This window comes from Amphiprion ocellaris, chromosome 7, assembly GCF_022539595.1.
Source record: "Amphiprion ocellaris isolate individual 3 ecotype Okinawa chromosome 7, ASM2253959v1, whole genome shotgun sequence".
NCBI classification, from domain to species: Eukaryota; Metazoa; Chordata; class Actinopteri; family Pomacentridae; genus Amphiprion; species Amphiprion ocellaris.
The window spans coordinates 29,960,364-29,976,560 of record NC_072772.1 but is presented as its reverse complement, the minus strand read 5'-3'; the positions used below and the strand labels follow the sequence as shown (position 1 = coordinate 29,976,560).

Below are 16,197 nucleotides of genomic sequence, written 5' to 3'. Positions count from 1 at the left end.
TCGGCAGAACAACAGAACATGCATACATGATCAAAAGACAGGAATGTATGACAGTAAATTGGCAACTTTTTAATCGGTTTTAAAGGATGACTCGATTCTTGGGAATGGCCACACATACAGAAAATCAGTAGAAGACATAAATACAGCAGGGAAGGCACCAAATTAAGTTTATTATTACACTTTGTGCACTTAAAATCTTTTTTAAAAATGGGATTTCTTTGTCATATTTGGTGCCAGACTTTTCTCCTGAGAATTATTTATTGTTAAAAAGCATATTAAAATATACTTCGAAAGAACAAATGCAGCTGAATGACAACAGAATGAACTGAAGCGGATGTAAATTTGGAATAATGAAACTAAATGTCATCACAGACATGAATAACCGCAGCCATGACTGTAAAATCGACTGAAATAAGAAATTGTGAGCTTGGAGGCAGACGGGTCTTAATGGGGATTGGCAAACTTTACATCAAGGAAAAAAAACACAAAATGAGGATCATCCAGTCTTTTGATGGTGATAATGAGATTACACGAATAAACAAACAAACGTACAGCGTTGTTATCAATGAGTTTCAAACGGCAAACAGATCTTTTGCCGATAATACAGTACCTTTTGTCTCCAAGCCCTTGAAAATATATAGTTTGGCATAAAGAAATGGAGTGTATCAAAGATGGCTCACTGATTAAAACAGAAACTGATTTTAAAAAAGGAACAAACTTTGGCATTTTAACCGACAGCACCGTGTGAAATACCACGTCACGCAAATTAAAGCTAATTCCCAGATATCACAAGTGTCCCAGTCAAGCAGAATTTTTACCGTGTGTGGAATTTAGTAGGTTCACGCAGTTCGATGTGTCTTTTTAGCTTTCTTGATCCACTGCCTGAAATACTTCACCTCTAAGGCCCGGGCGGCGCGGACTGAAGGCGGGTCGAGGTCGTTGCTGTAGCGGAGATCCAGGTGATGAGCTCCGTCAGGAATCATAATGGAAATCAGAGAATCCGTAATGTTGTGAGTCACTCCGCCAGCAGACCAGGGGTCCAGTCCTCCATTACTGAAATACAACAGCAGAGACGTGTTTACTGGGTATCAGACACAATATTGTCTACATGCAATGAAAATTTTTTGTACACTGTGGTAAACAGTTACAGCATGTATTTTGTGAGTTGTCAGTGTACTGTGGTGTCTAATGTTTATGCATTAAGACTGTGAAAAAAACAAGGAAAGCAAATAAAGTTTTTAAAAAAACTATAATAATTGATCATTTTCTTTAATTCCTGTGTCGACCAGGCTTTGCCAACAAAAAGCCCACTGGCAGGTTTAAAAACCATTTTCATTTTTTCTTTTTTAATCATCAGAATTATACCATTTATCAGCCAGAAACTGTTAAAAAAAATTCTAATAATAATTAAAGAATTGTCAACTTTCCAGTGGTCCTTGAACTACTCATCTGTGAAGTGCAGTTCCATCAGAAAACTTAATCAAACCTAAGTTCAAAACCGTGATACTTCATCAAAATCACTTTATTCCATTTTTTAAAAGCTAAAAATAAACAAGTTACAGTAACTAGATTCTGTAAAAAACAAAAAATTCTGTGTTTCTTGGTGCTAACATGAAGCCATTAGCGACTCAGCTGCAATCATCAGTCATGTGACAATAATTCAAGGACTTTGTGACTAACCTGGGCTGAATTCCAGGCGATGGAAACAAGTTAAATGTAGTAAAATATCTATAATATGTAAAGTCATTATTGTTAATATACTATATAAGTCACTATTTTCCATATTTGTAACATCTGGGGGCACTTGACAAAATGATAAACATGTTATTTCCAGCTTTTATTTTTTTTATAAAAAAATTAATTGAAACACAATTGACTGAGAAATTCTACTCTTTTTTTTCCTTTTTATGAGTTATAGCGTGTCAATACTGCACAGAAGGTATGTTTGAGTTCTCGCCACTTCTAGTCATGGTTGTGGTGTTTCCATAGAGGTGCAGGATGCTTTAGTGCAGAAAAAAATGAGCCCATATTGAGTAAAACTACGACAGAAGCCAAGAACACATCCAGAAACTGCATGAGGTTCAGAGTATTAAAAGAGATAAAGATGTTGAGAGAACATCATATTCACATTTTTAAGTAACTAAACCACTGTTTTTGCTGTTGACTGTCCTGTACTAAAGGTCACATTTAAAACTCACTTTTTTGGCCAGAATTTTTTACAGCTAAACTAAAACTATAGCTGCACTCATTGTAATATTGCTCTCTTTTGTGTTTACGATGGAGCTACAGTCATTTAACCCTCCTGTTGTTCTTATTTACGGGCACCAAAAAATATTGTTTCCTTGCCTGAAAAAAATCCAAAAATTCAGCAAAAAAATTCCCCAAATTTCTGAAAATTTGCAAAACCTTCAGGGAGAAAATTCCAATAATTCCTTAAAAGTTTTCCTTAAAAGTTTTATTTAAAAAAAAAAAAAAAAAACCCAAATTTGGCAAGAAAATTCTAGTAAATATTTTCAAAAAAATGAGTAAAAATCTTCCCAAAAAAATCCTAAAAATATCTAAAGTGATCACATACATCAGTAAAACTTCTAATATTCTCTTAAGAACATTCACAAAAAAATCTACCAAAATCCAGCGCTGGATTTTGGTAGATTTTTTTGTGAATGTTCTTAAGAAATATTTAAAAAAAAAAAAAAAAAAAAAAAAAAAATTTCCACCAAAAAATGTTCAAAGATTTCCCAAAAATGTTGAAAATGTGGACATCAGAAGTTTCACTGTGAAAATATATATTTTTTCCCACATTTTCAAACTTTAAAACGGGTCAATTTTGTCTACCTCCTGTTGCTACGTATCTTAATTTGCCTTGCAGTAAAGTGAACCGACATCTGCACTGAAACTGCTCTCTCCCCACTAGACAAACCCAGATAACAACAGGAACCTTCTGCTCCTGTCTGGCATTGTGTAAGCGATGCCTACCTGAAGATGATGTTGCTGTGAGAGGCGATCTCCTTCCCCCCGAAGACCGTTCCTGCCCAATCAGCCCGTGGGCGGACGCCAAACATGGCTTTACACTCATCAGAGAAGGCCTGGAAATTCCAGTCCTCGGGTTCAAACATGTCCTGCACGCCGTCTGTACACATGGGCATCACCATCTCCGTGCAGGCCTGAGGAAGACGGATTGAACACACATTCAGTCTGACAGGTCAAGCTGCCCACTGACACCTCTGTGCACCAATTTATTCAGCGTGACAAAGACCGATCCCTGCACTCTGCTAGTCACCTGGTACGTCCAACCGAGTGCACCAAGGCTGCCGGTTGCTGTCTGGGATGTGTTGAGACAGGAAGAGCTTCCGGTGTAGTTGTAGTAAACCTTCGCTGCCTGAGAGACTCCGTGCAGCAGCTGATAGTCGGACACGTTGGAATCGAACGCGAGGTTCTTGCACACCACCTTGAAAATAGACGCCAAAAAAAGCAAACGCAAACTGAATTAATTAGAGGTTTAATCACATTACAGCTCAGGTTAAGCGATTACGTCGCTAAAAGTTTCATGCATTTTTTAGAATACCATTAAAGAGGGAAATTAAAATAACTAATTCCCTTACATCCGAGTTGTTTACAAGACTGAAGATTGCTTTTTTCGCGGCCCATAAAGTGTTTTTCCACATAAAAAGTGGTGGCGCCTGATTTGCATATGAAATTCCCTGGAATGAACCTGAATTTATTGCCCTACTTTTGGCACTAGAGGAGAGGGAGCCCATTTACTTAAGCCAGTGATCTAAATGATTTAAAATTTAAAGATTTCGCTCTCATTACCATTGTTTTTCTCCTGGCCGCGGCTGACTGAGAATTAATAGCGTGGATGATAAATATTTGAGTTTCAGCTCCTGTTTGATTTCACTGCGTGTTGTTATGGTTGCGGCGGCAGAGCTGGCCGCTGCTGTTGTTCTGCGCTCTTTGTGAAGCAGAGAAAACTGGGCTTTCTTGTTTGGAGGTTGGAGGGGAGCTGCACTAGTGTGGAGTCTGTTACTAAGGCTTTTGTCTGCGGCCCGGGGAGGAGTTGGTGGTCGATGGATGAGGAGGGCCACAGACATGTCCAACCAAAGATTTATACTGTGGAAAAAAACACTGCAATAGCTCCAAAGCATCTTCTCCTTACTTTTCAGATAGGATTAGGCTTATACATTCATCTCTGCCAACAGATTTCCCTCCTCTAAGCCCTCAATACCCCGTTCTCACACTCACTCAGATAATCACATTAGCTTTGTCATTAAAAAAGCTCCTCTTTGCACCCACTGCCTAAACCGCTTAAACCACCCATAGGGGTCGCATACATTAAAGGCACGGAGCCAAAAAAAGCTCAAAATGACCATTTAGTGTTTATTTCATCTAACCTGATTCTCCTGGATCTATTCAGCGGTTTAATGAGTGATGAGTGAAAAAATGTATCATGCAAGTGGAAGTTTAATAATGAAGCTCCTTTGCAGGCCCCTCGGGGGGGTTTTGAAGCTCAGTACGGGGAGTCGGGGGTCAATAGCAGGTCTTGGTTCGTACACGTGACGTGCCAAGGTGACTGGTAGAATACACTGCAGCCCAAGTCAATCAGCCTCCGGGAAAAAACTGCCGCTGCACTGTCACAAGCTGTTTTGCATAAAAACAAAGGGCATCTTGCAAAGAAAAATGTTTCAAACTCGCGGTGTGAGTTTAAACTCTCCTCCGCATCAAGTGTCTAGTTAAGTATTTGCTACAGTCCCATTCAGACGAGAGTGGCCAACTCTTGTTGTCCTCTTTCTGTGGCGCCAATGCGAGCGTCCGAACAGGAACACCTCGGAGATGTGACGGAGTGTGCAAATGAAAAGGACCCATTGGTACGAGGGAAGAAAAGAACGGTGGCTCACTTGTAGCCGCTCATCTAAAGAATACTTAAAATCTAAAAGGAAACGAGATCCTTATGAATATTGATGAAGTTAGCGGACAGCTGTTGTAAACAAAAGCTTGGAAGACCACAACAAACACTTGTAACACAATCGGCTGAATCACACGTTCATTTCAATTAAGGCCACGCTGTCAGGCCAAATTAGGCGCTTAAGCAAAGACAAATAAAACTCAAAGTTGCAATCAAGTAAAAACTTTTGACAAATACGAAAACCTGGAAATTTTGCTTGGGCCATGCAAGAAAACAGCTGCTACCACACGCAGTTTTGGATTTTTTGCTCTGAATCTTACATATTTACAGTATTTTACTAGTTTCTGTTCATACCTGGATCGGCCAGCGAGGCAGCGGCTGCAGGAAATTAGCTTCGTAAGGATAATCCACCATGGCCAGGTTCACCCAGGTCTCCTGAAGCCAGTTCTTGAAGCCAATGACATCAATTATGGTTTTAAGAGGAGCACATAAGCTGAATTCCTCTGACAGCCACTGAAGACCAGAAACTTGTCAGAAAAGAGCAAAATAACCGATTAGATGTCAATAAATTAGTAATTTCTCTTCAATGTGAACTACATAAACTATATTATCAGACTAAGATTGGGTATTTTCATTTTAACGAAGAGAGAATATTCTTATTTTATCAGTATTGAACAAAAACGAGCTACAACAAGTATTAAAAACTGAGCTGCTAAATATTAATAAAATATCCATTAATTAAACTTGGTTAAAGTGACAAGATGCCCAAACTTTACAAAATCCAACACTCGTTTAGCTCAGAATATACACAGAAAATTTCAGGGTCGTGTTTTTGTGTTTGAAGTGACAGAAATCCTTTTGACGGAAAAACAAATAGAACTGGAAGATGTCGTGGAAAAGAGGATAATTTAGGTAGAGCAGTGCCTCCACTCATTATATACAAGTTCCACTTATAAAAGTCTTAGTTTAGCCATAGCATTTAGATCAAACAGCAAATCTAACATTGGATTTTACTTTGATTTTGAAGTCCCACATCATAAGTTTTTATTCATATCTTTTTTTTAACTTCTTCAAACATTTTCAGGACTGATGTAAATGAAAAGCAGCCAAAATTCACATAATGTACCAACTACCATCTTCTATCTGTTGTTTCTGGATCCCTGTGACTGAATTGTATTTCAGCCAACAATTACAAATGTTTAAATACTTCTATATTCAGGTAATTTTGTTGGTGCTGCTATCTTTAAAGACCAAAGTGTGTGTCAGTACATGAATTTTGGTTTAAGGTATTGTACCAAGTGCTTGAAGTTTCTCTTTGGTATTAACTAGCTGTTAAGTGTTAGATATTTTTACATAATGTGCAGCTTTAACCTCAACAGTGCCACCTTTATTTGATTGGATTTTTTTGGTAAGGGTTGGTTATGATTTTTATTTTTGCCATACATTATTATCAGTTTGAATTCTCAGTGCAGCTCCTGTGTCTCCTGGCTCCAATAAAGGTTGCATGGTTTAACAGTTTCTCTAAACTAATTACTGGAAACTTACAGTCTGTGATATATTTCTCCCCCTGATTTTAGTATTTTGTTGGAGATATTGTCAAGCTACATTATGAAAAGTGCATGAAAGTGATGAAAGACGTTTTGGTAGCATGTGGAAATGAGGCACAGTTTTATATAAATTATGGTTTTCGAAAATCATTCATTCATTCTGAAAGATTTGCTATAGCCTATTCATAAAAACAGCACTTTTGTTTTCAGATTATGGACAGTCCTCTTCAGCACTTTCATTGCTAACTGTTAAATCAGTTTGTGATTTTGTTGGTTAGTTCAGAAAATCCTGTCAACTTTTAGAAAAATACACCACCAGCAAACCACATTACAGCCCTCTAACCCTCTGTAGTGTCAGACAATAACACCAACGATCAAATATAAAATACAACAAAATGAAAATGGCACAAGAATCATTTCACAAGGATTAGTCTACCATACTAGAAGGTGCCTTTGCTGAGGCAATAACATCTCATAATGCAGAGAAGATTGACCGCTCGTTCCTAAAATTCACTGTTCATCTGCCAAAATCCATTTATTAACAGCCCATTATTATCAAATTATTAAGTTAAGGTATTAAGTCAGATTTTTAAGTCAGCATGACTCACACAAAACATGAGTCATGCTGATTTTCCTACTTCTCAGCCTCAAAAAATGTTCTTATTAATAACTTCCACCTGGTCTATAAAGCAATATAGGATTAACAATTGATCCAGAAATTAGTTTTCACCTATAAATCCTTTGAAAATAGTGGTTTATTAGAAACTGGCACAGAATATTTTATCAGTTTACATTCACTACTAATAGTGATAAGAATAAAAGTAGCACTAAGTTCAATAGAGTTCATTCCTATGGTTTAGGAATATGATAATCGAAAAAGTGCCAGGGGATCCTATAAAGGTGCATCTTTTCATTCAGCTCTGAGCTCAGGTGACCTCTGTGGAGAGGCTCCAGACTTTATCCCCAACAGTAGAACAAGTTTTAATATCAGCTGTCTGCTTTCAGGCTTTAATAGGAGGTTTTTCTGCTTTAAAAATGTGGACTTTACAGTGTTGAAATACCTAAAATCCAGTTTTCTGGGAAAGAATATGAAATATGATGAAATTAGTGTCATATAAAAATCAGCCTGACAGAATATTTCAAATAATAACTCAAATTAGAAGGCACATTTCAGCCTGACTTACCAGTGGAGGAGACATTATTGATAGCCTTCCAGGACTTCCTGATATTTGCATCGCAGTTATAGCCACTTCTGGCAAAGTCTTGAGTTACTATTTTGTAGAAATCTCCACATGGCACCATCCCAGGGAACTGCCATATCGGTGCGGAGGCTGCCAGAGCTCTGAAACACGACAAGAAGCAGAACCGTTTCTATACTTTCTCCTAGAATTACATATTCATTATCATCAGTAATCTATGGATTAGTGAACATGTTTGCTTGGGCAGAATGGTATAGAAGACAAAGAATGATTCAGGCTCAGATACGTTAAATTCAGACTTCATACATTCGTCATGCTGGGCTCACATGAACATCTGGTGTTTATTCTAGACATTTATTTGACAGCAGGAGACAATGAAGGTAAAACTTTAGGATTCTTTAGTCAAAAATGACCAAATTCTTGGGTACTGAAGCAGATCTATTGTTCACAGCTACAAAAATATCAGATATATTTTGGGTACTTTAACCTGCAGATCTCTAAAAGTGCACTGATGTCTTACCCAGCAACAACATTGGGGTATTTCATCCTGAACCAGGCAGCCAGCATCCCTCCGTAGGACCCTCCGACAGCAATGACGGGGCTCTGCTGAGCTCCAGGTAAAGTGTTCTTCAGGTTCTGAATCAGAACTGCAAAATCTGCCAGCGCCTGCTCTGCGGTCAGGTAGTTCAGATGTTTGCTGTCCTGCAATGATTATATACAAGAATTCTTCTAAAATGAGGTGGACATAATCGGGAAAAAACATGAAACACACATGTGGAATTAGCCCCAGGCAGTGGATTTGCTGATAATTATTTCACCCGAAGCTACCACACACTAGAGTATCAAGAATGAACATGTCTGAATCTGTATCAGTGTCATTAAAATATTCAAACCTAAGCCATTTTTTTTGTTAATATTTAATATTCTTTACACATATCTTAATTAGAAGCTTCTGCATGTTTCCCTTACACTGTAAGAGTCTTGTCCAAATGGCAGCGACTCTCCATAGTAACGATGTTCTGCAAAAACCAGCATGGCGCCCAACTCCTCCGCAACTTCCCACATGAAGCCCTGAAGAGAGAACAGGTGTCTCGACTTAGACCGAGGATTAAATGTGCGTTGTGAATGAACAAAAGCAGCTGCTGGATATTTTACAGTGTTGTTGCAGAACCAGGTGATGTCGCCTTCGTTTCCAGTGTAGAACAAAACGGGTCCTCCGGGCTGCTGCCAGTGTTTGTCAGCCACCAGGTACCTCTGCTTGAAGGTGTCATCCTCGAGGAATCCGAAATGATCAACCTGGAAGAAATAAAAACAGGAACAATAAATAAAATCTGTGGTGAATTTATTTAAAGGCACAAACTAATCTCTAACATCTTAGCTTAACCAGAAACGGCCTTCAAAAGGGAACCAGGAAGTAAAGTTTAATATCACATTTCTTGAAGATTAACTGCTAAATTAAATTCACCTTTACTAATTTTCTTGCTTTTCTGCGAAATTAAGACTGAATTTTTATAAATTCTGTTGCCTCAAGATCATGTTAAGTCCTCACTGACCGACAAATATATTTTCCTCCATCTCATACCCATACATATGTAAATTCATCAAGTCACATCTTTACATATCCATATGTAAATTCGCTATGTCATACAATCATACGTCTGTAGATTCATCATGCCTGGTATACTGTCTCTATGTGACCTTTGTTATGTGATTATTTTTAGCCCTGTAATTCTTCTCCTGCATTTCTTATGCTTCATCTGCATTCAGCTGCTGGAACATGTACATTTCCCCGGTGAGGGATGAATAAAGTTTACCTTATCTTATCTTACCCATTTGTGAGATACATATACACTCTAATGTGTCTCCTCAACAGCCTTGTAATCTACTCATCTTTTTGTAAAGCCTTTTAACATTCAGTTTCTGTTAACACTGTGCCAAGAGTAGTTTATTCAACCCCTTCACGAGCCTGTAATAGTTTGTTCTTTATATTAATACTGAACAGCAACAAGAACTACTGAGACTAATGGTTAGTATTCAAAGTGCAGTTACATTAGGGAGTCGCCCTGATTTGAGCCACAAAGCGTGCTCCCCTTTCAAGCACAAAGCAGCAGAGCAAATTTTCCACAAAATCAGAGGCAGCGCCATGAAACGTAACAACATAATGCAGAGATAAATAAAAGACTATCTTCCGGGAACTGGTCACCCTTGTCAGCAGAGATGTTGATGTAAAAAAACAACACACAGCATAATAAAGGGATGAAGCGCAGTGCACAGAAAGTGCTTTCAAGTAGGTGTGATCCTTGTGTACCTGGCTCCGTGCCAGCGATGGTGTTGTGAAATGACATTCCCGAGGCTGGATTCTAAGGGTAATTAGCCCCAATTTGTATTAAAAAATGCTGGAGCCATTTTTAAGGGATGCCACATTAGTTCCACTTTAGATGAGCTCTGAAATATCCTTTCATAAAACCTCAGGGATTCTGGTGTATCTTCTCCTTTCAAGCATATTTCCTGTGTTCTTTATTAGACAAAGGCAGCGAGAAAACAACAACTTCACAGAGAAGACAACCCCATGAGGCTACTGAGTAGTCCAACCCTGGAAACAGCCCCGGCACTTAATACAAAATGTTTCTGTTTTGTTTTTCCCCGTCCTCGCTCTCTTCTCTCCTCGGCGGATACAAAGGAGGCAGCAATTTTATGAGCCAATGACAGCAAAAAGATTCTGGGGCCTCAATGTGTTCATTCAAGCCTCGACTCCTTCACACTTGGCAGTGCTTTTAAGTGCGAGGGGACCATGAGACAAAGTTCAGCAGCTTGGCAGGAGAGTGAGTTTCAGTGGTATTGGTAAAGCAAAATGCAATCTCTGATTTTTGGAAATAAAGCATTTTTATGTTGCTTTGTGAGCTTTAAAAAAAAAAGACATAGTTTGCTTAGATTTTTGTGTTTTTACTTATTTTTTTAATCTAGATTCAGGATTTCAAATGGCAGATTTCTGACTTTGGGGATCAAATTTTTGAGCGGAATTCTCTTGCAATGGAGACAAAAATATTCCTGCAAAAGACTATGATCTAAATAGCAAAACTAAAGTGGCTGAATCCATAAAGTCTTGCAGCAAAAGGACCTCCAGTGAGCACTGTATCACTTGCTCCCACTCAGTATGCACATCACAAAACCTATGAGATTGGTTTCATAACGCATCCACACCCTGATACGTAGTGCCACCATGTGGTTGCAGCAGGCAGCACTTGAGCAGTTAGCCTCAATTAAAATTCACTGCATATGCCGCACATCTACTAAGCCAGAACGCTGCCCGATTCCACAAGACAGGAGGTTGAATCTGTTGTCCAGCAAATGCAGACATGAGGGGGAACAAGCAAAGAACAAGCTCCAGTAAACTGCTGCAGTTAATTTGAAGGATGCTTCAGGACACTTCCATTCATTGTCTTGAGGCAGAGTGCAGTCGAGAGGATTTCCGGACGACAACTGCTGGATCACTTGGTGCTCTCTTCGCAGCAGTTGGCAGAAATAAAAGTGTAGAAAAAAAGCTGCATGATTAATGATTCTTTTGTGATAACAGCAGACTTTCCACTGGTGCTGGAAAGTGGTTTGCAAGGATTGTATTTGCAGTCCTTGTTGAGAAGAAGAGCACAATATCTCGTTGACTGGCCTAAAAACCCACATCAGACGAGACAGCAGGCGTCAGAGGGCAGGAAATGGTCTTTATCTTCTTGTCAGCTTGGCTGATTAAACAGGATGTCGTGGGCCGGACCAGGTGTGGAGCTAATTCCTGAATCCAAACACTATTTAGTGCTCACACATCATTAGCAGTATTAATAGTACTGATGTCAGCCATTACTGTTATTCCAATTTTCATTCAATATGGACATTTTTATTGATTAATCAATTGGTTGTTGCTCTGTGAACACCAGAAAATAGTGAAAAATGCTCAGCACAAATTCCAAGGGAATAAAGTTACAAAAAATGCTTCATTTTTAAGTATAAGACAAGTGAAGGTAACACACCCTCAAATTTGAAAACCAAGTTTATTTGCCATTTTTTGGTTGAAAAAAACATGTCAATAATTACTCTATAGTGACAAAAAACGATACAGCTGCAACAACTGAACACAAAAATGTTACGTGCTACTAATATACTACATATATAAGAATACTATGTATATAATTCTGCAAAATTTTGTCAAGAAAAGTTCCATAATTAGTTTTCTTTGCTATTCTTCTACTATTTACACTTCAGTATTTGCTAAAACAACAATATGGATTGTTTTCATTTACTTGGCTATGTCTTCTTCCAGTGATCATAAGCACGACTTCTGGAAAGTGATGCAAAACTGACAAATATCTCAGTTATATGTGAGAAAAACGGAACTAATTGTCTTACATTAATGAAAATGAAACAGGAGGTTGCACAAGCAGTATGAAGTGCACCAATAAAAGAAAAATAAACAGTTACATTCAGTTTAATCACAGAGTTAAGGTCTAAATAATGTCTACCAGCTTGTGTACCAAAGCACCTTTATGACCTATTTTCAGTTTCCATGAAGTGCAGCTGATTAATCAGCACAAGATGAAGGTAAAACTCAACCGGTCATTGGTGAAGTCATAGGAAAAAAAGAGTCTTGTGACTGTATGAGTCACGTTCACAAAACCTGCTGATGTTTCAAACCCTCATCATGAAATCTGAATCTCCATAAAGTAACAATATGTAGAGCATGTAGAGGCTGAGTGAGGATCTCTCAGCCCTCCCAAGCGTTTACCATCCACTGGGCCCTGGAGACCTCTTTAGGCAACGAGCCAGGAAAGACAGTTAAAGATCTGCTGGCAGGAACAGAGCCAATTGTGATGCTTTTCCCTTCACTACAGGAAGCCTCATGGGAAACACCTACTGTATTGTCTGCAGACACAACACACAGACCTCTATAGAATTAAGTGCGTTGGGAGTTTTTTTTTTTCTTTTTGAAAGAGCAAGTGGTGAAATTATTTGTGCACAGTAAACAATGAAGCCAAGTTATTTAGTGGCAAATAAAAAGGTGAGTAAACTAAATGAGGCAGGAAGAATCACATAATAGAAGCAGGTATGCTTTCAGAAAGAGCTGCTTAATGTTAAATCAAGTACTATTTTAGATCATACTTCTTTTAAAAGACTAAATATTGGCTACAACTGTCTTGTAATAAATTCGGCCTTCATAAGGAACAAATGAAGCATTGAAAAGTGAAGTGAAAGAGAAAGAAGCAAATAAACGAGGAAGAAACTAGTGTGAAACTCATGCGCAAAACAACATTTTATGGACATATTCGAAGTTACAAATTAAACTTTAAACTCACCTTCTGGTCAAAATAAAATGTTTTATAGCTGATGGGGGGTTCAGATGAGTAAGGCAGCCCTCCCGTTCTGGTGAAAAGTTGAGATTTGAGTGCAGACACGTGTAAACAAACCAAACACAGCGTTAGGACGCAGGTAGCTGCGGCTCTGGCCGAAACCTCCGTCCTGTCTGCAGCCATCCCCGCTGCTTCTGTCAGCTCACAACACACCGATCCTCAGCGCAGCAGGTCGCATGATCTGTCTGTGTTTTCCCTGAGGAGAGGAGACTCGTCCCGTAAAAGAAAGGAAGTGAGACTTCCCTGTCAGCAAATGCAGAGAGGTGTTACTAGATAGCTGGTGGAACGAGTTTATCATCGGAGCTGAAGGAGTGTGTTGTTGCTGTGCTTCTGCCGCAGGACGGACCAAGGACAAAGTCTCCACAATATGTCACCAACTTTCATTTAACTGGAACCAGAAAGCAGCCATGGATGTATGGAGCATACGGCAGATGGTCCTCACTGTAGATAATTCGCAGTGCATGATGGGAGAGTGAGTTCTGCATGAGCGCACTGCTGCCTCCAGTGCTAGAAACAGTTTCCTGCCACAGATCTATTGCGCTTATAAATGCACATTTACGCACCGCCAAGGGCCAAAGAGGAGCAATGTGTCCCTGGTCGAATGTATTAAAGCACAAAAAGCGACATTTTGCACTTAATAAGACTTAAACATGGTGGCAAATACCGGAAATACGTCACAGAAATATGCACTTGACTGCAATGTCTACAGGAGGCAAGTTTATGTGGAGGTTTGACTGAAAACAAACCTTAGAAGGGCCTTTATTTTGTATGCTACAATGCTAAAGAAGCACATTTCAAAATCTTACATAAAACATACTATTCATATTGTCAAAGTGCCAAATTTATAGATATTCTTGCACCTTTTGTAAACATAATACAGGAATTGTTGCCTCTTCTTTGGCTGACAGATCTAAAGTTTCACTTTTTATTGGTGTTCTTTTAACCTTAAAGCTATTGTCTATAACTGTGATAATCCACGTGTCACTCTTGAATATTTGGTTAATAAATGACATATATTTGCAGATATAATGTTTTCTCACAGAATTAAACTCTCCACTCAAATCACAGTGTTGAATAAACAACAACAAAAGAATTAGGCTCAAGGAAACAACAAATTTTCTTTCCTGAAACCACTGACTGAATTTGTTGTATATACTCTGTTTTTGTCTTTATGTTTTCCAGCCGTATTTGTAAAACGTATATCTAAACTATATGTACAACTGATGCTACCTGATCCTTTTTATACTGCTATTTTATCATTTTAAAAAATTATGCACAAAAAGTTACACATACTGCAAGTATACAGAAGCAATAAAAGATATGCTGTGTAATTTTTTATAGAGACATACAACAGACATTTATGTTACTTATTCAAATCCTTGTAGCCACACTAATATGTGATAATATGGTAATGAAAGGAACATTTTTTTCTTAACTGTTACAAAACCCTTCACAAAAGGATTGAAAACAGAAAAAAAACAAGAACAAATCATAAGAAAAACACATTTTTTAAAAATCTATTTTACAGAGATACAAAGGCTTTTCTAAAAGCAAAGCTTTAGGAAGAGATTGGAAAACTGTAATAGCTTTAGCCAATCTAATCTCTGTGGGTGAGTCACTCCAAAGGTTCAGGTTCTGGACTACCAAAGCATGATAGCATGAAAGTGGATGATACCAGAAGATCTCAATCTGTTGATCTAAGATGACATTCAGGCTGATGCAGGATTAGAAGATCCTTAATAGCATATAGGAAAGACTTTGGTCCTGAAAGGCCTTGAAAGTCAGTTGTAAAAATTTCTGAAAATGAAAAGGGAGCTATTGCAAGAAGGCCAGTCTGGGAGTTATATGATGTTGCTGGTGATAACCCTTGGACTCATATTTTGAAACTGTCAAGGGTTTTGAACAGAGGCCAGAGTACTATCAGTTTATTATAGTTCAGAATCAGTTAAGACACCCAAATTTATAGTAGCTGGCTTCAAGCAATGTCAGTGGACTCCCAGATTGTCTGCCGAAAAGAACTGTGTCTGGCAAACAAGACAATATCTATTTAGACATCATTAAATTTGAGAAATTTCAAGAGGTAAAGCAGCTGATATCAGAAAAGAAGTTAGTTGGGTTCGATTGCCATTAGACGTGGACAATGACAGAACATACAACCCACACATCGGTGTCATCTGAGTAACAATGAAACTATTCATTATATTCACTGATAAACTGGTTTAAGGGCAGCAAATATGTAGGTGTAAAGCATTAACGGACCCGAGATTGACCCTTGAGAAACACCATGCATAAAACAGTAAACTGAAGAGTGCAAATTTTCGACAACAGAAATTATTCTGTTTCACAGGTTGGGGCATAATAATGGAGGAGCAAACCAATCCAAGCCTCAAGATGCTGTAAAAACATGGAGTGGTTAATTCTATCAAAAACCATACTCAAGTCTAGCAGAACAAGAATGGAGCTTTCACTTTCATCTACAGCAAGAAGTAAATCATTTGTCACCAGAACGAAGGCCACCTCAGTCTGAAATTAGTCTGAAAGTTATTGAAAATGTTACCACCGCTCGCATAAGCAATCAGCTGAGAGGCAATTACTGTCTCCAACATTTTAGATTGGAAAGAAATTGAGCAGAGATTGAGCAGGCCAAGATTGGATTTCTTTAACCGGGGTTATACAGCTGCATGTTTAAAATGACCCAGAAAAATACCAGTGGCAAAGAAGCAAATAACTACTTATATGTTTCAGAGACTCAAGAGTTTAGAGAGAATCTGGTCAATCTGGGATGAGCATTTATTATGAGAAACAGTGGTTTCAAAGATCGACAGACAAACTGATTCAAAATGGGTGATCGCTGCACAGTATGGAGGGTAGACAGAAACTGTGTCTGATACAAAATCCTAATGTTATCCATCATTTTAACAAAACAATTTGGAAAATCCTCAGAGTTTGTTCAGCAATGGATGTAGTGGAAAAGCTTGCAACAGTATGTAACCTTAAATTATACCCACGAATCACGAGCATTTCTGGAAATTGAGCTGGAAAAACAGATCCAGCCTCTTCAACCGCAGCCTGACAGCGGACCATGTGGCATCTTAGGATGTCAAGAGATGCCTTCCAAATCCTTTCAGCTTTTCTGCATTCTCTCTTGTGGACCC

The 16,197-nt window shown here is 38.5% G+C and overlaps 1 protein-coding gene across 1 annotated transcript; it reads right to left on the bottom strand.

Annotated features, from left to right (window-relative positions):
- Positions 1-46: 46 nt before the first annotated feature.
- On the bottom strand, positions 47-13,497 carry prcp (prolylcarboxypeptidase (angiotensinase C)). Its single transcript, XM_023262764.3, has 9 exons — positions 12,989-13,497; positions 8,805-8,945; positions 8,619-8,720; positions 8,170-8,351; positions 7,635-7,792; positions 5,258-5,430; positions 3,281-3,448; positions 2,977-3,164; positions 47-1,053 (listed from the first exon to the last, which is right to left on the bottom strand). Exons 1-9 carry the CDS (start codon positions 13,163-13,165, stop codon positions 840-842), a joined length of 1,503 nt encoding a protein of 500 aa, XP_023118532.2. The 5' UTR covers positions 13,166-13,497; the 3' UTR covers positions 47-839.
- Positions 13,498-16,197: the final 2,700 nt, after the last annotated feature.

Coding starts and splice junctions, on each gene's coding strand:
- prcp (XM_023262764.3), bottom strand. CDS start 13,165: ATGGCTGCAGACAGGACGGAGGTTTCGGCCAGAGCCGCAGCTACCTGC. Junction 8,352..8,618: donor TTGGACAAGACTCTTACAGT/GTAAGGGAAACA, acceptor TAATCATTGCAG/GACAGCAAACATCTGAACTA. Junction 5,431..7,634: donor CAATAATGTCTCCTCCACTG/GTAAGTCAGGCT, acceptor TTTTCTGACAAG/TTTCTGGTCTTCAGTGGCTG.